The sequence below is a fragment of the Meriones unguiculatus genome, chromosome 11 (assembly GCF_030254825.1).
Source record: "Meriones unguiculatus strain TT.TT164.6M chromosome 11, Bangor_MerUng_6.1, whole genome shotgun sequence".
NCBI classification, from domain to species: Eukaryota; Metazoa; Chordata; class Mammalia; order Rodentia; family Muridae; genus Meriones; species Meriones unguiculatus.
In genome coordinates this window covers 107984821-108008694 of record NC_083359.1, presented here as the reverse complement: position 1 = coordinate 108008694, position 23874 = coordinate 107984821, and the positions used below count along the sequence as shown (strand labels likewise).

Here is a 23874-nt window from a genome sequence, read left to right as displayed (position 1 = left end):
CACGTCAGGGTGCCTCTGCTTCCTGTGTGCTCGTCTGAGTCCTCCGGGTTTGCAAGGACTTGACCATGCTTTATTTTCTCGTTTCATCGTGTTCATTTTGTTGAGTGGTTCAAGTTCAGCTCTTGCTTTATAAGTAGCAACTTTTTCATCCACCCCTGGCACTCAGGTACCAACTGAATCAATATATCTGCAAATATTCAGTGTCAATATATTACTGCAGCTAACTGGGAGATGCCGACAGTATTGAAGTAGGCAGCATACTCCTAGAATCCCGGGTCTCCAGAGGCAGAGGCAGGCAGAACCCTGTGAGTTCCAGGCCACCCTCTTCTATATAGTGAGTTCCATGGCAGCCAGAGGTACAACTGTGAGATCTGTCTCAACAAAAGAGGTAGGAGCTGGCAAGATGACTCGGAGGTAAAGAGCACTGGCTGTGACTCCAGGGGACCTGGGTTCAATGCACAGCACTACAGGGATCTGATGCTCTTTTCTGGCCTCCGTGGGCACCAGGTATCCATGTGCGGCACACAGACACACAGGCAGGGACATCACTCAGATACAGAAAAAAAAAAAAAAACTGTTTAAAAGAGAGTAGCTCTGAAGACTTCAGAATGCTGAGAATATGCTTATGCTGTGTGACAGCAGATAAGGAATGACTAAGGGACACAGATACTAAAGAATAAATATGTGTATGTGCCAAACCCACTCAGTTCTGCTTTAGGGATAGGAGTTTTTTGTTTGTTTGTTTGTTTTTCCTTTCAGCATTCTAATTTCTCCCATCCAAGTACTAACCAGGCCTGACCCTGCTTAGCTTCTGCAATCAGGGCATTCAGCATGGTAATGGCTGTAGCCCAGCACTCTATTTCTGAACATTCGGTCAACTCAATATTAGTTCCATGAATAAAACTCTTAAGTGCCTATGACTGGAAGAGTCAGCTCAAACACCCAGCAGTGCAATGGTTTCTTTCTGGCCCTTTGGTGGTGCCTGTCATGTGTCCCTACTTTGGGTTTTAAAGTTGTTTCTCCCCCTAGGAATTCAGCTTAGACTTTGACAAGTGCGATGAACAAGCTGTGCCTGAGCAGCATGAAAACAGCTTTGATGAGAACCACACAGTCCCTAACCAGAGGGAAGATGTGGAAGGTGGCTGGGTTTCAGCTGCCGAGTCTGGGAGAGTTCTCCTCCCCCCACAGAGGCTGTTCTTGTCAAGTTCCAGGGGTAGGGCTGCATTTCTAATACAAGATTAAACCTGGGTCTTCCTTAAAATTCCCATTTTGAAAACAAAATATGAAATATATTTTAGCTCAAATGTTTCTGATAGTGGTCAATAAATTCAAAGATTATTTGTATTACCCTACATACAAAATATACTCTGGGGAAACCTTGAGAATGCACATTTTTCTAATCTTTAAATATAGTGTGACTTAATCACCCATGTTTTGCATTCAAAATGTAAAAGTAATTCCATTTACTTATACACAATATCGTAAGTGCATTTTATAAAAGAAAAAGGCAATTGTTTATAGATTTAGAAGCTGTACTGTTCATCAGTACCTAGAGCAGATAATTTGATTGTGGGCCATAACACTGGCGTTTCTATTTCTCTTTTAAAATTGCGTATGTACCTCATTTCCCCCCTGGGTTCTAAGGTGGGAGGAGCTGACAAGGCCCGCGCAGCCATGCAACTTCTGAAAAGCAAGGTTTCACGCAGTGGTCTGCAAGCGCACGTCTACCAGTAGAGGCTAGAACATATGATTTAGGATGGAATGTTTGATCAAGTCATGAATCTACAATTTTAAGGTCAGTAATTGTCTTAAATACCTAATGTAGCACGATTTGTCAGATCTGTGCAAAAATTGGACGCAGTTTGAGTTTCTAAGCAGAATTCAGTAGTCAGTCAGAATTTCAGGGGATCGCTTTCCCGGAGGCGGGAGGGTTAGCTTGAATTAGCTTTAATTGCGCAGTGGTGGGCACCCTACTGCAGTGTCAGGCCTTACGTTTCCACACTCTGCACGTTGAAGTGCCAGCTCCATTCTTCTTAATGCCAGCATTAAGCTGCCATCTTACATGCCACAAATCATTTTATGTCTTTTAACCGCTTATTGTCAATGCAGCGCTCAGCTTTCATTTCAAAGGGGATGAGAGAGAGAGGGCGTGTTCTAGAATCATTTATGCGTGCTCGCTGGCAGGAACCCAGTTTCAGGTTCCTCAGATAATATGTTAACATACGTTAATATGTTAATATGTTCTGAAGCGTAAGTAGCTTTTATGTCTTTTTTTAAATAGTTACAGAACAGAGGAAAGTCATGGGAGCATGAGGTAGGCAGTTTAAAACAAAAAGAGAAGTTTAACATAACAGGTCTCCGGTACCATCTGAAGAGTCTGGATTGGTGGAAGCTGGAGGGCTGACAAGTGAACACATTTCAAAGGCCTTTTGGCCAGTAGTTGAAACGATGCGGGATCAGACACAGAGGCAGTAAATGGTTGCCAGAGGGACCACAGGCAGCCTGGGACAACTTGACTCTGGATCTGCAGCATCCCGACTCTGCACGGGCAAGAACTTTAACAAACGAGTCAGCCTCATAGACTCTTTAGCTCAGATGTAGCCCCGTGCCTGAGACTGTCAGTTCACAGGTAGAATGTTCTTTAAGAACATTCTATGGCATGCTGCTGGTGCCATGTTGCATCCGCCTGCCGTCTGCTCCCTGTGGGTTTTCTTGTGGTGAGGAGTGCTTTGGTCCTGTCTGCTCCCCTGGTGAATCTTCAGTGTGTTGGGTACTTTGGTGGGAAGATCGCCCCACCCAGGTAGCCCAGGCCCTGTGAACATCAGAACACCATGAAAGGACAAAAGGGGAATGTGGGTCCAGCTCCTGAGTTATTCTCAGTGCTGTGACAGACAGGGCTTGGGGTAGATTTGCCAGCAGCTGGGGCATGGAGCCGGAAGTCCACCTGCTTGTCTGCAGCCATCCAGGTCTCTTACTGTCTTGGGGACTTCAACCCAAGTGAATCCAGGTCCTTGGCTTTCACATCCAGGGTAGTCAGCATCAACCAGTGTGAGAAGAGACAGCGCCTATTAAAGACATGTTTGTCGGAAGTGTGTGTGGCTGAGAGAAGACTCAGTGGTTAAGGGCGCTCGCTCCTTTTGCAGAGGACCCAGGTTTGGTTTTCAGCACTCACATGGCAGCTTACAGCCTTCCTTAATTTCATTTCTAGGAGACTGAGGAGTACCCTCTTCTGGGGTCTTGGGATACCAGGGTCACACTCAATACACTTTAATGTAAACAGGCAAAATACTCACACTCATGCAAAATAAATCTTAAAGAAGATATTTGATATAAATATCAAGAATGACCATTAACATGAAGAGCCAAGAAAAGAGTGTCTTCGCCACACCAGGACACACAGCAGGGCCTATGACAGCAGGCATGGGGCCTGAAAGGGTCCAAAGCAGACAAAGTCCAGCATGGAGAAGGGGGAGGGAGAGTGGACACAAAGCCCCACCCCTAGCTGAGAAGTGATTGGTAGTTGACATCTGCTGGGAAAGGGAAGAGGAGTTTTCTCCAACAGAGTATCATTGAGTACATAAGCCACACTCCAAGGCAGGCTCCTGCCCAAAAGCAGTTGGCCAACGCAAGCAGACTCCATGCTGTTTTGATTTTTTTTTAAGGATCTTTTTTCTTTCTTTCTTTCTTTCTTTCTTTCTTTCTTTCTTTCTTTCTTTCTTTCTGTCTTATTGAGTTTTTTTTTGTTATTCATTTTCTTTTCTTTTTTGAGAGAAAAAAATCATAAAGTTGTGTAGAGTAGGGAGGTGGGAGTTGGAAGACAGGGAGGAATATAATCAGAATACAGTGTATGAAATGATTTTGCTAATGAGAAACTTCAAAATAGTTGCCATCATCTACAGTCAGGCCAGAAGTGAAAGGCCAAGGTCCTGGAGCCTCTGGCCAGTGTCTACATGTGACCGTGTAGAACTGAGGAACTGTGATTACTTTTATGCTGCAACAATAAATCACAATGGCACGCACCGTTGCCTTCTCCCTAAGTCACGGACAGTACAAGGCCATTTATTTCCTTCAAGTTTCGGTTTCCTTCAGGGTTTTCAAAGCAGCGTTGCTCGTGTGGCTGAAGCAGTCAGATCTGGTACTGTAAACATGTAACATGTAGCATGTAACTTTACTCCGCTAAAGACAAACCTCCTAAGGTAGAAACAGTTCCCTGTGAGGGAGTGGTTGCAGGTAAAATTCTATAATTATATATTACAGCAATCCAGTGGGGGAATGCGTATGTTCTCTAAGGGACTCAGTAACTATACAGATGCCATTATAAATGTCTTTACCATTGTAGCAGGTCATTAGAAATAATATCCTTTTTATAAAAGAAGGAATAGATGAGACCATTCCTGAATACCCAGTTAAGAGAGGTGTCTGTTGAACCTATTTTCTGTGTATCATTGATGTACCTTACTAACAACTTGGGGTCACAGACTTTTTAATTAAAAATTCTCCCTTTGGGGTTGGAAAGGTCGGGGGGCTCAGTGGTTAGGCCTGAATACTCGCAGCTCTTGCGGAGGACTTTGGTTCTCAGCACCAAATTAGGTGGCTCACAACTGCCCAAAATTCCAGTTCTAGGGGATCCAGCACCTTCTCTGGCCTCCGTGGGCGCCAGCACACAAATGTCGCTCATAAACTCACACTGACACACATACACATAAGTAAAACTTTTTTAAGTTTTTAAAAATGTTTAAATTATTATCACAGCCCTATGTTTAGGATTTTAGGCATGGTGCTGGCTAAATGAAATACTATGATATTTACAGGACTTTGTAGGAAGCATCAGGACATTCTACATTGTTCTGAGGGATGTGACAGTCTGAGTTTTGGGAGAAAAAGTGAAACTGGGGCCTGGGGAAATGGCTCAGTGGGTGAGAACCCTTGCTGAGCAAGCATGAGGAACTGAGTTTGGATTCCCATGTAAAAGCTGAGCACAGCCTTGCAGCCTCTACCCCCAGAGCTGTTTGGGGCAGAGATGGGAAGATCCCTGGTGCTGGCCAAAACTGGTGAACTCCAGGTTCAATGTGAGGCTCCATCTCAAGAGAAAGAGGTGGACAATGATCCTGCAGGACCCGAGGCCCTTCTCTGACCTTCGCATGCGTTGGCATAGTGGGGCACACCTGCAATAATGCAAAAGAAAAACAAAGTGCAACCAGATTTGATAAGCACTTTTATGTCTACATTTACAGACAATGCATCCTTCCGGTATTTCCAAGAATAGATACATTAGGAACTTTGTGACATAAAAAGTCCATCCCCGCCATCACACTCCGGGAAGCATGTTTCTGACTACCAGTTTTCCCCTGCAGTCTAAGGACGTTCTACCCTGTGGATACGGAGAAGAGCCATGTGTCTCACCAGTGTCTGAGGCCAGATAGAGTTCTGATATGGCAGATGGCGTTGCTGCATTCACTTTTTACAGCTCAAGAATGAACACATCCACAGTGTAACCAAGGACGTTGATTCTAAAGCCAGTGTTTGTCACAGAGAGGGAGATTTTCTGTTGTCACCTTTGTGAGTAAATGACCCTGTTATTCTTTGAACTAAGTGTCTGGGCTGGAGCCATGTGCTCAACTTCTGTTCATGGAACATACTTTTTTTTCTTTTCTTCTTTATCTGTTTTGTTGAGATAATCTCTTGTATACCAGGTAGTGGAGGTTGGCCTTGAACTGCTGGGCCTCCAGCCTCTGTCTCCTGAGTGCTGGGATAACAGGTGTGCACCACCACACCCCAGACCTCACACTCCACTCATGAGGTGCTGGTGGAGGAACCCAGAGCTTCGTGAAAGCTAAGCTGTCAGCTGTCTGCCAGCTGTCCCTTACCCATAGCCTCTTTGGTGCACAGTCTTCTGAGAACTGAGTAGCAAACATCAGTATGAACCCACAGTGATTGTTACTTTTTGTTTTTGTGTCTTAAACTTGGAAGACTGTTCTTAATTAACCTTGCACAGAAGTATGTCTTAGGATAAATACATGTGCTGTATTCTCGTCTTCATCCAGACACTTGAGCCCACTTATAAATTACCAATGCCATTTGATATTTCACAGACTTAGTCTTAGTAGAAAAGTGAGGATTTTAAGCTTATATTTTCATATGTGTGTGCATGTGTGCATACCCCCATGTGTGTGCAAACGTGTGGAGGCCAGAGGTCGACACTGGGTGTCTGCCTTGATCACTGTCCATCTTGTACTTTGAGACAGGGTCTCTCAGTGAAGCTGAAGATCACAGGTTCAGCAAGAATGTCTGGGCAGTGAGCCCCTGGGGTCCTCCTGCCGTCCAGATCCAAGATTATGGGAGGCTGCTGCCATGCCTACTTTCCCACATGGGCACAATTCATGTTCTCATGCTCACCCAGCAAGCTCTTTACCTGCTGAGCCAATGCTCCAGCCCCTAAAAGGCAAATGTTTGCCTCCCACAAAGCAGTCCCGTCGCTTCAGTTATATGCATGCGTAACTGGAAAGAGTTCTCCCGAAGGCCTTCATTGAGTTCCCTTTTGAGCTAAGCTGAGAATGTGGTCCCGGGTGTGGAGATCTGTGTCTGTGCCTAGCGGAGAGCATCAGCATCTTGGGGCTGACGACTAAGAGGTTTGCAGCCAGTGTGTAGAGTAAGTTTACGGGAGTTGCTGGGAAGCCCTCCCAGCAAACTCATCTGGGATTTTTAGTTTAGTCATGAGCCTCTGCTTCAAAGCACAGCCCTCTGGTGCGTATTTACAGTCCCCACATGATCAGGCACCGCCGATTCTGATTATAGCCCCCCTTTGTGTCTTTTGAATTTAAATAATCCGTGGACTTCGTCCAAGAGTTCGACTGACATTTCTCCTCATCATAGGCATGGAAAAGAACAAATGAAACGACAGGGTGGGCTTCAGGGCCCTGCTGAGCAGCTGCTGCAGGGGTTAGCTCGTCACAGTGCCTGCGTGAAGACTGAAGTCCCCTGGCCTGGCGTCCTTCAGCATTGTCTGGTGCTTCCTCACCGATTTGTGTGACAAACTGACACTTGTTCTCTGAATAATGGGCATGCAGAAGAAATGTCTATAAAATGTAAACACGTAACTCGGACACAGCTGTATTCTTTCTAAAACCTTCTTTTCCTGATGCTCACTGGAAATGTTGCCCTAGGGGTTGCAAAAACAGGCAGGTCTTGTGTCTCTGCATCCAGTGTTGTGAGCTCAGGAATCAGTGTGACACCCATGGCTAATAACAGTGAGGCTGTCCCTCCCAGCTGCTGGGACCTAGGCCATCCTAAAATGCCATTTCATTATAATCCCAGTACTTGGGGGGTTCAAGGCCAAGCTCAGGTGCATAGCAAATGATGTCTGAGCTACAAGAGACGCTGTTGCAAAACTATAGCAGCAGCAATTCATTTGTATCTATGATCTCTTAGTATTTTCTATGGGTTCAGGTGTTTTTCCTGCATGCCTACTGCTGGAGGAGGCTAGAAGACGGTGTTGGATCCCCTGGGACTTGAGTTGCAGATGATCATGAGCTGTCACGTGGGTGCTGGGAATCGAACCCAGGTCCTCTAGAACAATCCCTCCAGTTTGAATGTCTTGGTAGTTTTAAGCCATCCAGCATATGAATCCACTAGAATCAAAGTCATATGGAGCAATAACTTAACTTGATTCACGTTTGGTTAGAATCTCAGTTATTTCTTTATTTGTTATATTCACCCAGTGTTATACTCCTATCTTAAATTATTTTAAAGACTCGTTTAGCTCAGTTGAGGAGGAAGCAGTTATCACCAAGGGGTAGGTCAGTGCCAAGTGACAGTTGCTGCCACCAGTTCAGATTCTGAGCAGGACTCCCAGCATTGCTGCACAGCATAGTCACCAACTTTCCAGGCCACTGTAGCAGGAGATATGTCTGGAATGTTCCTGTGGGTATATGCGTATGGGTGCAGGTGCATGAGGAGGCCAGCAGGGGGTGTTGGATCATCTGGACAGGAGTTACAGAAAGTTGTGAGCCTCCCTGTGTGATGGCAAACCAAACCCATGTCCTCTGCAAGAGCCTGACATGGCCTTAACCACTGGGCCATCTCTCCAATCCCCAAAGCAATTTTTTTTTAGTGCAATGACGGTGTTTTGTCTTTTATGTTCTGTTTTATTCACATACGGTACGGTTTTCTGAAGATTATATGATGGGCTGCCCCAACAGATTGACTGTGGAAGTGTGTACTAGGATACTGCTGTCTTCTACTGATCCAGATGTTAAAGATATTTATGAAATTGTAAAACTGCTTCTCTCCTTACTACATATTGCAGTAAAAATCAATATTTGTAGTTTAAACATATAAAGTAAAAGCTTATTGATTTCTTCAGTAAGTGATGAGACTATAAAGAGGTTCTGGACTAAAAACATTTCAGAACTGATAACTCAAAAGATAAGAAATATAAATTTGTGTCTTCAGCACTGGTAAATAATTTTTAATTTAAAACAGAAAAAAGTAAATTCTCTAAAAGTTGTGTGAGATATGAACCAACACCCCCAGTGTTTGGCCTGGGATGCAGTAAGATTTAAGCTGTGGCCATGGTAGGAAGTTTAGACTTTTATAAGACTGTTCATCTTCCCTTTTATAGATTTCATGCATGTATGTGACTGATTTGTGTGTGCTGAGAGTCTTGCAGAAGAGAGATAGAGAGGAAGAGAGGGAGAGAGAGAAAAAAGGAGAGGGAGGGAAGAGGGAGCAAGGGAGAGAGAAAGAGAGTGAGGAGGAGAAAGGGAAAGAAAGGGAAAAAGGAAGAGAGGGAGAAAGGAAGGCAGAGATAGAGAGAGGGAGAGAGAAAAGGATGGAGAGAGAGGGAGAGGATGGACAGAGAAAGAAAAGGATGGAAAGAGAGGGAGAGGATGGAGAGAGAGAGAGAGAGGAGAGAATAGAATAGAATAGTATAATGCAGCAGGAGAGAACAAGAGTCAAGGTCTTTTTATGTAGCTTACCCTTGAGCTCTCAATCCTCCTGCCTCCGCTTGGCTAACATTTTAAATAATATATTGGACCCATGGAAATGAAAATTTGCATAAAACTACAAAGAGCATGATTTTTGTCTTTAATTTTGTTTGTGCTTACAGCTGGGTATGGAGCCCAGGCTTAGTTTATGCCCTGTAAGTGCTATACTACCTAGCTACAGACTCAGTCCTTCTTTCTCTCTTCTGGTCCTCCTCCCCTCCCCATCTCCTCCCTCTCTTCTTCCCCCTCCTCCTCCTTCTTCTTCTTTTTTTTTTTTGTAGTTTTGAGGCAATGTCTTGCTAACTTATCCAGGTTGGCTTTGAACTCACTCTGTAGCTCAGGCAAGCCTTGAATTCCCTAACCCTCCTGGCTTAGCCCTTGGAGTAGCCAAGATACGGGCAGAGCAAGTTCTAAAAGATTAGTAATGAAGGGAAGCCTACATTATCTGGCACTAAGAACACGGAGTCAGAAAGCAGAATTAACTTTCTCAGAACTAGCTTCATCACATGCTGTGCATGTTTGCACGTGAATCTTTTTTTGTTTGTGAAATGTGAAACACTAGTATTCAATGTTATTTACAATAAAGAATATATTCTAAATATTTGTTATCAGTGTAGTGAAGATAAAATGTTATTAATATCAGAATGACTGCTAAGCCTTCATACATTGAGCAACAATTGTAAACAAAGTCTTCTGGATGGATAATGACTATTTTCCATCCAGTATTATGAACTATTAATAATCTTTAATGTGCCTAATTTATTTCTCGTAATTTCCCCTGAGGAAACATTTAGAAACAGGAGTATTTATACACAAATATATTCACAAAAGAGTATTTTATAATGAAGTATTTTTTCTTTTTTTCTTTTTATTAATTATAGTTTATTCACTTAGTATGCCCCCTGTACCGCCCTCCCTCCTCCCTTCCCAATCCCACCCTCCCTCTTCCCCACCCATGTCCCTCTCCTAGTCCACTGATAGGGAAGGTCCTTCTCCCCTTCCCTCTGATCCTAGTCTATCAAGGTCTCATCAGGACTGGCTGCATTGTCTTCTTCTGTGGCCTGGTAAGGCTCTTCCCCCCCATCGGGGGGAGGTGATCAAAGAGCAGGCCAATCAGTTCATGTCAGAGACAGTCCCTGTCCCCATTATTATGGAGGCCACTTGGAAACTGAACTGCCATAGGCCACCTCTGTGCATGGATTCCAGGCCATCTCCATGAGTGGTCCTTGGCTAGAGTATCAGTTTCAGAAAAGACCCCTGTGCCCAGAATGAAGTATACTTTATAACAGCTGGAGTCTATGTGTCCTATATAAGTATGAGAATAGCAAATAGAATCAAGTGGGCTAATATTACTAGCAAGGGCTTTATTAAATAAGTTACTAATAGTTAGTATTAGTCATTACACAGTTTTTCTTGGTCATTACCAAGTTATAATTAACTAAACATAGAGAGTTCAACATTTAACAGAGGTTATGAATCTAACTCTATAAAAAGTATATTCAATCAGATGTGGGGGTTGGTACCTGTCTGTAATCACAGCAAGTTGGGAAGCTGAGGCAGAATGAGTGTGAGTTTGAGGCTAGCCTGTGCTGCATAGCAAGACCCTATCACAGAGAAAAAAATAATGAAAAAAGCTATCATGAGTATACACATCAGAACATTAACAGTGATGTGTCTGTGTTCTGAGATAGTGGATACTTTATCATCTTTTTAGCATTTTCCTAATTTTGCTTTTACAATGAACATGTCTTGTCAGGTAAATAAACACAGTATGATCCAGTTGACTTTGCACACTAACACTGACATTTTAATCTATAGATTGGCTGCCATTGTGAGCAGCTGTGGCATGAAATTTGAATTCTGCTCCCTGTCTTGGTTGCTCCCTCTCTGCTCTCTTGTCAGCCAGTGCATGCTTTGTGTTCACTTTGCTTGGAACTGTGATGCCAACGTAACAAAAGCCTTGCTGTCTTGACCTTTCCCTCACCTATCAGATGATCCTAGTCCCTATTCTAAAATCTGAAAGTGAAGCCATAGAGCTTTCGCCAAGCCCCTCAGGGACGCGTCATCTGGCCGTCACAGTGCTCTTGGCTACATATTTTCTTCTGGTGCAATCCACATCATTTGTACTTCCAAAGGGCATCGTCCTGCCGTCATCCAGTCCAACTCTTATATGTGGCATGCACAAGGAGCGCACAGATCCACGGTTCCCATGAACGCTGTTTATGATGGTCTAGGTGATTCTCATTCTTCAAGAATTCACTAGAATCTGTAGAAAGTCAAGGCATCCAGATCTAACAGAACAGATGAAGCTTAGCAACAGGTCACAGTGGTCTTTTTCTTCTCACCTTAGTCTGTTTTATTAGATCCTTTGAAATATGCTCTCAGCTCTTACTGAAAGCCCAGTCTTGGGTATTACCATTAACATCTGAAATCCTAAGCACATTAATGAAACTGTCATGCATTATTTAAATGTAGTCTGCAATCTGCTATTTAAATATATGGACGATCCATGTTGTTTACTAGAGAACACTTGGGTGCTGATTCACACGTGTTACTAAGCATGCCAGTGGGGATGCTGTACATTTGCACCATCGGAAGCAACCCACCCGCGTGGTGTAAAATGTAAAGTCCTCATGATTTAAGTGGTATTACATTGTTCAGGATAAAGTTTTGATCCTTTAACACTTTTTAAATGAAAAAAAAAATCAAGGTCTTAAAATTTGATCCCATTTGCATGACTTGTCACTCCTGGGGTGGGAGTTGAGATGTTTGATGCCCCTGTGTGATTGACATGTTACTGATGAGTTTCTTTTTAAACTTGCAGCAAATAGTGGCAGCAATAAATGCAGGGATTATCCCCTTAGGAAACACCTCCAATCAAGTTAGTCACTGGGACCTCGGAAGCTCTTTCTTCTTTGCTGGTACTGTTATCACAACCATAGGTAGGAGACGGCTTGCTTTCTCTTTTCTTTTTGGTATAGTTTGTGACTTGACATTCATCTGTTCAAATTCTCTTTACATAGTTGGTCAAAGTTGTCTGAGATAGAAAACCAGGCGATGACACACAGAGTTCTGAATTAAATGTTTGAACTGAGAGAACCCGCAAACTTGCCATCAGTTCAGAATGTAGAGTTTAAAGTTTGTACCTATAAAACTCAGCAGCAGACATTTGATAAGTGATAATATATCGTAATATGTCAAGATTGGTTTGAAATGACAGTTTCTTTATAAATGCAGTTTTTCCCCTGTCTCTCGTCTTCTGTATGGCAGAACAGGATTTGAATCTGGTTTTGATTTTAATATGCTTATTCAGTGTTACCGACCTCAGTTTATAAATCTTACTTCCCAACCCCCGACATTGACATGCCTTTCTTTCTCTGGAGGAAATGTCACTCTGACATTCTGTCAGCGGGGTCAAAAGGTTGGGTGGCTGTGAAACTCTGGAAGAATGGCAGCCTTGATTCTTAACCATAATAACAGACTCTGCTTGAGGCTTAGACATGTTGGCCATTTCTGCCGTGGAAATAGCTATTTATTTTGTAAATTACTTAGAGTCTATAAGGGAGGACAAAAGGAGAAAAAAAAAATAAAGGCTCACAGACAGAATGGGAATGGTTTGTTCCTGTCTAAGGATAACTCTGAAGATCACGTCATAATTCATTGTATTGCTAAATTATTTTGCTGGAGCCACAATCACTGTATGCCCTTACTACTGCATTTATAAACAGTCTCGGGGTTGGTTGGTTTGTTTGTTTGGTTTTTTTTTTTTTTGGTTGTTCTTTGAATCCCCAAATTCAGTAAGTTTCACAGACATATACTTCAGTGCATGAAAAGAAATAAACCACTGTTCCCAGCTTTACTCCCAAATTACAGCCCTTGAACACAGTAGCTGGTTATTTGGGCTCCTTAGTCAGCTGCCTGGGAGCCCTGTCTCTTGCTGATGCCTTAGGTGCTCAAGCCACTCGGAGTCACCCCTTTGGGAGCTTTTACTTCACAGTTGGTCTTTCTCATTCCTGGGTCAAGGCCATCTTCTGCGACCTTGGACTAGATGAACAGTTAGCACAGTGTCCATGTGACACCCAGATTTTGAATCTGTGCAATTCAAAGAAGAAATGTGTGTGTCACTGATTCGACTGCTCCCGTGAGCACTGAGTCTTTCTCAGCCACGAGGGCTGAGCCCTGCCTCTCCCTGCACGGCTCCTTCTGGAATGAAAACTTGGGAGAGTGAGCAGGCGACCCGCAGTGTCTCTTGTGAAGGGTCCTGTGAAGGTGGAGCTCCGTGAAGCCATGTGGGCTTCTGATGTGCATGGCATTTCTAGTTCCCTTTATCAGTTTAGGATGCAAGCACGAGCCAGCTTATATGTCGGAGAAATGTTAAGGGAAGGCTAGTTAATGTGGCATGTTAAACTTTAAGACCCAAATTTAAGGAATTGCTTCCAAATTGCTCACCGTTTCTAAAATCAGATCCCTTCAGCTTCTCCAAATTCTACCCCACAGCTGCACACACTGAAGTCTATCCATGATCAGTCTTTTATTTTATTTTTTTTTTATACCCTACTTCTAGCCCATCAGCTCACAGAGTTGGCCCGGCTTTTAAAGGAAACCCAGATTTGACTGATCACCTTTCTAGCTGCTACTGATTAACCAATGTCACTTCACTTCACTATTATTGATGAGGCCTGCTCAGAAGCTCCCTGTGTTTCCAACCCACTCACCAAAACCAAAACCAAAACCGAACAGACAAACAAACAAAAAGAACCCCACACAGCCCTGTGCCTGTCGCTGCTAGTAGGATGCCAGGTCTGCCATGTCAGGGGGTTTTATCAGTTTGATTCTTCCTACCAAAACTCCCAATTTCTGAGATCTAGTGGGTGCTTAAGAATTAATGTGTGGGGAGCGGGGGAAGTGGCTCAGTGGTTAAGAACACTTGCCGCTCTTTCAGAGGACACGGGTTGGCAAAGCTTGGGCAACTCACAACCCCTGTAAGTGGTTTCAGGAGCTCCATTGCCCTTTGCTGGAATCCACAGGCACCTGTACACATGTGATGCCCATAAAACCACACAGACATACACATGTCCACATACATAAACAGGTTATTTTAAAAGAATGAATCTTACAACTGAAAACAAATGGGCATTTAGGTGGTATCAGCGGATGTTACTTGACACTAAATTGATAGCTATGATACTATACTCAGGGCTTGTTCAACACATCTCATCAGCAGCTTGCTTAGGTGTGTGCTGATTTATTCAGTGGATAGTAAGCACCCTTTCTCTGCTGCCAAGAGTCAAAGTACTTGACCCCAACTTGCACAGCAAAGAGTCAGGGAGGCTGGTGGGCAGATAAGCACAATTAAGACTGCCGGGTGCTGTTAGCTAAGAGCGTTTAACAGAACCCATGGAGCACTTTAAAACTTTTAAGGTTAGTGGGGGGGAGGGGGAAGCATCTTCACCTCTGGTTAGTAGGTGTTGGTCCAAGACCGGAAAAAGAGTTAGTGATCTTCAAGACAAATACATATGGAGAGAATTCCAGGCAGAGTGAGCTCAGGGGAAGAGATAAAGGTGAATTCTTCAGGAGTCTGCGGATCATGTGGAGCTGCTGTTGCCCCCCTCCCCCCTTCCTGAGGATGACTTGGTCCCAGTCTAACTCGTTTACATTGGAGCTTAAGGAAGCAAGGACACAGACAATGCTTGCAGTCTTGTTGTGGAGATAAAGTTTACACATGGAAAGGATTGTAGGTATCAACAATCAAATGGGGCTGGGCTTGCAATGTGGTTCAAGTGGGAAAGGAGAGAGTGTGGGCCAGAGCTGAAGACAGATAGATCTAAGTTGGGTGTGAGCTGGAAGTGTGCTTTAAGAAAACATTGCTGGCGGAAGGGAAACGCCCAGCCTATGGTGGGATCAAGCTAAAACCCAGATATAGCATGAACCTGACTTGGTTTGGGGATGGACAGGTAAACATTTATATAGACCAGAGGATCACTTCCGGGGGTAGCAGGAAATGCTGGAGGTGGAGGAAAAAGGCGGTTGAATGTAAACTGATATTTGAGGATTTTTTTTTAAACTACTAAATAAGATGTGACAGTGACATTAGGATACATCTTTCAGGAGAAAGATGAGTAGAAACAGCTCAGTGGACAGAACAACAAGGTTAGGACAGTGAGACAGGAAGTTTAGGATGATTAAGAAGTGAAGAGCCACAGGAGCACCCATTCCCTGGGATGACAGGAGTCAGTGCAGAAGGACAAGAGGGAGACAACCTGTTGACAGAATTAGACTAGGGAAGCAGTCGCCTTATGACTAACAGGGTAAGAAGAAGGGAGTGAGACTGGGGAAAGTGAAGTGAGTACTTAGACGGCAGACTCGTAATTCATCGAGAGCTCTCGCTGATCCTATTCAGAAAACCAAGATTAAAAAATAGCCAAGGTTTTAAATGCTGAGCTATTTTAGGAAGCCTCCTTTTAGTGCCTTATCCCCCTGCACCCCATCACTTTTCTTTCTTTCTTTCGGTTATTCTTTAATTCTGCTGGCTCAGTTAGGTTACTTTCTGGTCATTGCATTGGGGTCGAAAAGACCAGTGACCAAGGAGAACACTAATAAACAAGACAATGGGTGTTTGCAGGGAGTGTTGGAGGAACCAGCCCAGGGAGAAACCAGAGCAGCGAGTAGGAGGCTTTTCCAAAGAGGCTGCCTCGGGAGCCTGCCTCAGAAGGATGTCTGAGGGGGCGACATCCTTCTGAAACCTGAAGGATGGAAAGAAGTCAGCCTTGTAAAGACAAGTGGAACGATGTGTTCAGTCACAGGGCGCGGTCACGGCACAGATCCTGGGTAGGATGGAGTCTGGCACGTTCAGGGAACGCAGATGAGCCACGGAGCAGACCCCGGAGGTCTGGGAGAACAGGCAGCAGGAGGAAGCAGTGGGGCTTCCCAAATAAGCAGAGCATGAGGGATGAGGGGGGTCATGGGAAGGGTCTCTGCAGAGTGGGGAGTCACTGCAAGAGCTCATCCAAAGAGCAGGGGTGATACAGAGGAGGCAACTCAGTTGGTAAAGTGCTTGCTCTGCTAACAGGAGAACCAACTCCATGTCCTCTTCCATTCACCATTCTGGCATTCCTTTAGGTCTGAGCAGGGAATGTTTCCTTTCAGGGATACCTGTCACCTTCACAAAAGACACTCAGTTTCTGTCACCAAAGTGCGGAGATCAAGTTAAGCTGTGTAGTTCCTATGGTTTGTGTGGTTTCTGTATTTTCCTTTATCTTTGAACCAATCTTGGTCTTTCCATTTGGTTTTACATGGCTTGAATTGCTGAAGGTATTATGACACTGATGCCTGGCTTGCTGTAAGCTTGCCTGGCTTGCTGTAAACTTGCATTCCATCAGTTTGCCATCACACGTAACTGCTGAGAACCAAAGCATGCAAGAGGAGGAAAAAGAAGGAGAGGAAGAGAGGAAGGAAGAAAGGGAAGAAGGAAGATTAGTCTGGAGTAATTTCATAAGCAGTTCTAGAGGAAGAGAAGAAAGATGAAACGTATTTTGAAAATATATAATGTACTGTAAGCTGAAAAGCCTTTTCTTTTGCTGGCTTTGGCTGATACCCTTTCTCTTGCATGGAATGGAAAACTATAAACCTGTACCTTTGAGGGAAAGTCCCAATGTTTTGTGTCCCATGTGGTGAGTGCAGGAGTCTTTGTCTGTACATGGAGTGGAGGGTCCTGAAGCAGGAGTGTAGAATTTACCACAAAGGCTCCTCAGAAGGTGAGGTTCCTGCAGCTTTGAGTGTTGAGTGCTAACTTACTGATTTAGCACACTCATGTGTCTGTGGCATTTCACCAGTCTCTGAGAGAGCTGCATGCTGGATTTTTAAAGTCTGTTTTAAATTTAAGTTAAGGTTCTTTCAGGCAACTTGAAGATGAGTAATTTTGCAAAGTGACTTCTAACTTGGACTCAGTATATTTTTAAAAACTTATTAAAGAGAATTATTATTTTCAAAACATAAAATGCTGGTATTGTTCTATTGAAATGCAGAAGTGCAAATGAAATTGTTTGGGTCGCTGACTCTATGACTCTACCCCTACATGAGATTAATGAAAGTAAACCTCATATCATGATGTTAACATATGTTCTTCATATTCAAACTTGCATGCAAGCTTATGTATTATTTAGAGAAGAAAAAGAAGAAGAGGGAGAAATAAGGAGAAGGAAGAAGAGGATAAGGAAGAGGAGAAGAAGGAGAAGGCAGAGAAGAAGGAGAGGAAGAAGAGGAAGAAAAAGAAGAGGAAGAGAAAAAAGAAAGAAGGAGGAGGAGAAGAGAAAGAAGAAGAGGAGAAAGAAGAAGAAGAACAACAACAAGAACAAGAACAAGAACAAGAACAAGAACAAGAACAAGAAGCAGCTAACCCCACCCCACCCCCACCTCCACTGCAGTCAGAGCAGATGCCCTTCGGATGGAGCTAGACCGTGGGGATGGTGATGTGCCTGGATCCCTGGGAATAGTATTGCAGACTCCTCGGTGGATGAGCTGACTTACTAGTCCTGTCTTCTCATTGCAGCATGCATGCCAGGCAAGAAGAGGCTTGCACAGGAACACCAAATACCTTGTGCTGCATGAAAAGGGATTTGGAATCCTTTGGGATTTCATAAGCATTAGCCTCCCCCCCCCCACCAGTGTTACATCAATATCAAGATTTCTTGTCAGCAGAAAAAAAAAAAAACATATTTTCTCTCATTTGTACATAATTTTGTAGTTTTCAATAATGCACTTTTAATCTGGAAAGCAATGACAATCAAATTTTGTGACCTTGAAATCATCCCAAAAAGGAGCTGGAGTGATGACTTATCAATTAAAGGCACTAGAGGACCAAGGTTCAGCTCCTAGCACCAACATGGTGGCTCACAACCACCTGTAACTCCAGCTTCAGGGGATCCAATACCCTCTTCTCTCCTCAGTGGCCACTAGCTATGAACACAGTACACACAGTTATATGCATGGAAAACACTTATATACATGAAATAAAATAAATAAGCCATTAGAAACATAGGATTTTCGTGCCCCGAACAAACGCCTCACTGTGTCTTCTAATCCCCCTACCCTCCCACCTCTTCTCCACAGCACGCTGTTCCTAGGGTATAAATCGTTTTGTGTATCTGGCAGGCCAGCACATGGCTAGCCTTGGCTCTGAGTGTGACTAAAGCTGGGCAGAATACCTACGAGAACATTGTTCTTGCAAGTGCGTCATTTACTAAGGAGGGCATAGAGTAACATTTGGCCAGGCTCGCTTACCTTCAGCTGCTAATTGCACTACACGTTTGCTTTTGTCCATTCTGTTTTCTTGCAGGCATCTTGGATAGCATAGTCTTATTTTGGAAACTTGGCATTGTTGTGTAGTACTTAACACATAGCGAGGTGTCGACAGAAAAGTCTGTGCCAGGTGACATTGTTGCTTACCATTGTGGTTTATGTGTAGCAGCTTTGACTTATCGTAGGTAGAAAGGAATTCTGGGAAGCTCTTGGTTCTAAACTGTCCAGAGAAATACTGCTAGTGAGAACAATGAAAGCTCAAGTCATCAGAAATGCACTTTACCAGTATACTAGCTTTAAATTCCTCTCACGTCCAACATTCCTTTGAAATGAAAAACAACAACATCCATGTTTAGTGGATGCATCTGTCATATCCCTCTAAGGATGCTAACAAGGAAGGCAATTGCTGAGCTATGGATATGGCTCAGTGGGTAAAAGTGACTGCTGTGTGAGCCTGAGGACCCAAGTTTAAGTCCTTTGAACCCATAGAAAACTAGACTCAGTAGCAGTAAGCAGTCTGAGTTCTACTGCTCCTGTGGGAGATGGAAGATAGAGATGGGGCGCTCCCAGCCTGGTGTGCCCGTCAAATACAAAAACAAAAACGAAACCACAAAACCAGAGTCCCACATTATCTTAAACAAGACGACAAGAGCTGAGGCCTTACCTGAGATTGTCATTTGACACGTATGCACGTTCTTCTGCATGCCTGTGTATGCATCCATGTAATCAAATGTGCACAGCATGCTGCATTATATCAACACACATACCATGCAGAGTCACACATACCATCACGCACAAACACAGAGGGAGGGGGAAGGGAGAGAGAGAGAGAGAGAGAGAGAGAGAGAGAGAGAGAGAAAGAGAGAGAGATTGCCAAAGGCAAGCAAGGTAGGCCAATGGAGAGAAAGGTAGAAAGGAAAACTGAAGAAACGTTCTCCCCTTAACTCTCACTCTGACACCACACATGCATTTTCCTTCTCTCATGTAATCCGTTCTCCAGCCGACACTGATTTAATTTAGTTCTGATGCTGTCTACCTGGGTTAACTTCAGACTCTACAGACTTAGATCCACAATTGCCCTCATGTGAGTCCAGACTCCTATGCTTTGATCTCAGGCCTCTCCGTGGGTTTGGCCTGGAGCTGCTCACTAACTCAGGGAAGCAATTTACACTTTATTATAAGTTTATTATCAAGGACAGTATAAAAGGTAACACACACAGTCACATATACATGGGGCAAGTTGTGTGAGAAGGGACCTGAAGCTGTTATGTCCTATGAAGAATCACATCCTCCCGGCACATGCGGAAGAGGAAGCCACCAGAAGCTCCCTGAGCCCTCACCCATGTATTTCAGAGGTTTCTTCATGGCTCCAGTAGATACGCACTATGGATTGTGCCAGTTTCTGGTCCCACTGACCCAGAGGATGGGAGAGATGGCTCCGAGGGCCAGCTGTCCATCCATGAGAGGGGAAGCTCGAGGCGGTTGTCACATTGCATCCAGCTAAGAACGGAGAGCTAAGAGCGTGCACCTGCTTGCTGGTGCTCACCAGCATTCTCCTTTCCATCCGGGCCAGGGGCCCGTCCATGAAGTGGTGCCACCGGCATTCAGGGCATGTTCTCCCAACTCAACAATAACCCCCATAGACATATGGAAGCTCTTCTTCTAGGTGCGCTGACAGTTAAAACCAGCGACCACACAGGCCGGAGTCCACGTCAGAGAATCAAAGCTTCTCTGGGCACCTCTATGGTACAAGAAACTACAAAGGTCTTTAGAAGTGTGCTATAGACACCAGCAGCAGAAAGCCAAGTCAGCATGCATTGGGTACAGCTCACGGTGCTGTGTAAGGTGGTGAAATAAGTTGTCATCAAGTAGGCAGTTACTGCGCAAAGAGTGGCTGTTTTAAAATATTTATTTTCTGTGTATGACTGTTTTGCCTATCTGAACGTATGTACAATGTGTATGCAAGCCCGTAGAGGTCAGCAGAGGGTGACGGATGCCCCTGGAACTGGAATTATACATGGGGAAGGACCACTGTGTGGATGCTAGGAGTAGAAACCAGGCCCTCTGCAAAAGCAGTAAGTGCTCTTCACTGCTGAGCCGTCCCTCCATGAAGCCATTCCCATACAGAGCAATTCCCATAGAGTTTTAAATGAAAACTTTGATGGACAACTTAATAAATCTATATTTTAATATTAAATTGGAAACATGAGCTTGTAAGTATTAGCAACCAAAAACTGTGCTGTGCATATTTTAGACTAGTCTGTGGCTCTGCATTAGCTAAGATTATCAATTACCTGAGCCAATCTCTGATGGTTTGGTGCCTTTTCACAATGAAAGTGTTGCTGCTTCACAGTGAAGGTCTACCATGTGTAGGCAGGAGGCCGCGTCTCGTCACACATGGGACATTTCCAGATCACGTTGTTCAGCTCCAGGTCCTTTGCTGTCCCTGGGTTAGGAAGTGTTCTAGCACTGTGCGATCAGGCTGCCAGGCTTCACACGTGTACATGTTATCTCTACTCACGGAACACTGGCATCTCCAAGTTCAAAAGTGTCCTGTGTACCCAGAAGTTCGGAATATTTGATGATAGCTCCAGTCACTATCATAACTATTTATAAAATAAATTCTCTAGGGATAGCCATGGCCTAAGGACTCATTTCCTTGAGCTGGGGCAATTCAGGAATGCCATGGGCACCATGTACGCAACAAGTTCCGTGCTAGCCGGTCTCAGTAAAGCAGTGTATGCTTCAGAAAACCAGAGTTCTGCCAACGCCAAGCCACGGCATTCTGGCTTAGAATAAAATAAGAATTTGAGGGGGGAAGAAGAGAAAATCTAATTGCCAGAAAAAGAAGGCAACTTAATCTTTTGGAGTTATGTAAGTTTACCACCATAAAGCAAAGGTTGTATAAAAAGGTGCTAAGTTATAGAAACAGAAAGCCTTGTAGACCCGATGATCATAAATCACACACTGGAAATTCTTTGTCTCTTCCATTGTCTATTGGTTGACTTTCATAAATGTTTATGAAGGTTTGAAAATATGGAGTGTTAATTGCTTTTTAAAATTCATGGAAATGTTAGGAAGCATAAATCAAGGCAGCTAAGACAAACATTTGCCTCTGTCAGTGCAGAGAGGAAGCCACTGGTGTGGCCGCACTGGAAACTGGTAAGAAACAGTGTCCTCATTTTAAATGAAGTATTTTTGTAGTTGCAGATATATGAGCATTTCCCTGTGTTGGCCTGCCATCGTTACTGTCATACCATAACTGTTGACTTACTGATGCATAATGATGGTGTTTGTCATTTGAGGGTGAAATGTCCCCTGTAGATGAATGTGGCTGAGTACTTGGTCCCAGGCTTGTGACACTGTTTTGGAAGGTTGCGGTGTTGGGACCTTGTTGAAGGAAGTACGCTATGGAAGACAAGACTTCGTAGCTGATGCCCACTTCCTGTTTGCTTTCTGCTGTCCCCCACCCTGCTGCTGTCCCCCACCCTGCTGCTGTCCCCCCTGCTGCTGTCCCCCACCCTGCTGCTGTCCCCCACCCTGCTGCTATCTCCCCACCCTGCTGCTGTCCCCCACCCTGCTGCTGTCCCCCCCACCCTGCTGCTGTCCCCCCTGCTGCTGTACCCCCACCCTGCTGCTGTCCACCCTGCTGCTGTCCCCCACCCTGCTTCTGTCCCCCCCTGCTGCTGTCCCCCCTGCTGCTGTCACCCCCACTGCTGTCCCCCACCCTGCTGCTGTCCCCCCCTGCTGCTGTCCCCCCCACTGCTGTCCCCCACCCTGCTGCTGTCCCCCCTGCTGCTGTCCCCCCACCCTGCTGCTGTCCCCCCTGCTGCTGTCCCCCACCCTGCTTCTGTCCCCCACCCTGCTGCTGTCCCCCACCCTGCTACTGTCCCTCCACCCTGATGCTGTCCCCCACCCTGCTGCTGTCCTCCCTCTGCTGCTGTCCCCCCTGCTGCTGTCCCCCCCCGCTTCTGTCCCCCCACCCTGCTGCTGTCCCCCCACCCTGCTGCTGTCCCCCCACCCTGCTGCTGTCCCCCCACCCTGCTGCTGTCCCCCCACCCTGCTGTTCTGGCTTCTCCACTGTGATGGAGTGTATCCCTTCCTCAAACAGTAAGCCAGGATGTGTCCCTCCTCCCTTAAACTGCTTCTTCTCAGATCAAAGCCGTGGGACAAGTAACCAACAGTCTTTATGGATGCTGTGAAAACCTGAGTTGGTTGACATGTCTGTCCTTGAATGACTCGTAGTCTTTCAATTAGAAAATAGAACACTGACTTCATTCTTTCAATGTGAGCTTCTAAGCTACAAAAACAAAAACAAAAACAAAAAAACACAAAACAAACAAACAAACAAACAAAAAAACCAACAAAACAAAACAAAACCAAAAAAACCAAAAACCCTTTATTGTTTGGTCCTTTTATATACCTGTGGTTACAGTGCCCCACTTAACTTTTGTAAAGGGAACTGTTCCATTGATTTGCTCTGTATGTCAGGGTTATTTGATTATCTGAATTGTAACACACTGTTTAAGATCAAGATTCCACTTAAACTGAGGGGAACTGTGTGCTGCATGAAAATCTCATTACAGGCATGTTTATTTTATTTTTGAGGTTGTATTTTAATGATAATATTTCTCCCTTACCTTCCTCTATCTAAAGCTCCCCATATCCTTCTCCATGCTCTTCCTCAAGTTTGTGTCCTCTGTTTTCATCATGCACATATGTTTATTCTTATATATTTACAAATATAAACTGTCGAGTTAGCTATGGTATAATGGTACTTGTATGCCTGTTTTCATGTATGTATTATATATTTCATGTGTGTATTATATAATGGTACTTTTATGTATCTTTTCAAGGCTTGCTTTGGTACTGGACAACCAATTGGTATGCTCTTTTCTGAGGAGGACCAACTATCCTGCTCTGAGCTTTACTTGGTTGCCTATAGTTCTTTGCGTAGGGTTGAGGTCTTACGGCTTTTCTCCTTGTAGTTTGGCATGCCTGTTGGTGTCTTATTCCATTCATGTTTGGATGGCCTGATGGTTGTAGCTTCTGGTGTTGCTAGGAGACACAACCTCACCACAAAGTCTCCAGGCTTGTAATTAGTCTCAGGTACCTACCTGAGAGAACATCCATGTAATTGAACTTGCCTTTTTCTTACTTTTATGTAGGAGACATAATTTAAGTATGGAAATCATGATGTTCCCCAGCATAATATGTTAGTAACCTATCTCCTTTCTTGTATATAGGTGTGGTGTGGCGTGTGTGTGTGTATGTATGTATGTATGTGTGTGTGCGTGTGTGCTCCTGTGTGTAGGTCCACTTGTGGTTATGCATGCATGCTGGCTGACTAGCAGCTCTTGTTTCTCTCTACCCAACAGTGGGATTACTGGTGTAGACAACCACACCCCACTTTTTACATGGTTCTGGATGTTGAACTCACATCTTTCTACTTTAAGACAATCACCTTGCTGATCCAATTATCTTTCCAGCTCTGATATTTTCTGTAAATCAACTCTTTCACATTCTGCTTTATAGCTTCCCCTTTAAACTTTTACTTGCCTCATTTATTTAGTTATTTTTTAGAAAAACT

The 23874-nt window shown here is 44.3% G+C and overlaps 1 protein-coding gene across 3 annotated transcripts in view; it reads left to right on the top strand.

Moving 5' to 3' along the window:
* Kcnk2 (potassium two pore domain channel subfamily K member 2) overlaps positions 1-23874 on the top strand; it is a 115320-nt gene that overhangs the window by 27488 nt on the left and 63958 nt on the right. For 2 of the 3 annotated variants that reach the window (XM_021645321.2, XM_021645320.2), the window contains exon 3: positions 11812-11929. The exons of the other annotated variant lie outside the window; for it this stretch is intronic. In XM_021645321.2, the coding sequence (XP_021500996.1) occupies positions 11812-11929 (118 nt within the window). The remainder of the gene's footprint in view (positions 1-11811; positions 11930-23874) is intronic. 3 annotated transcript variants of the gene reach the window in all.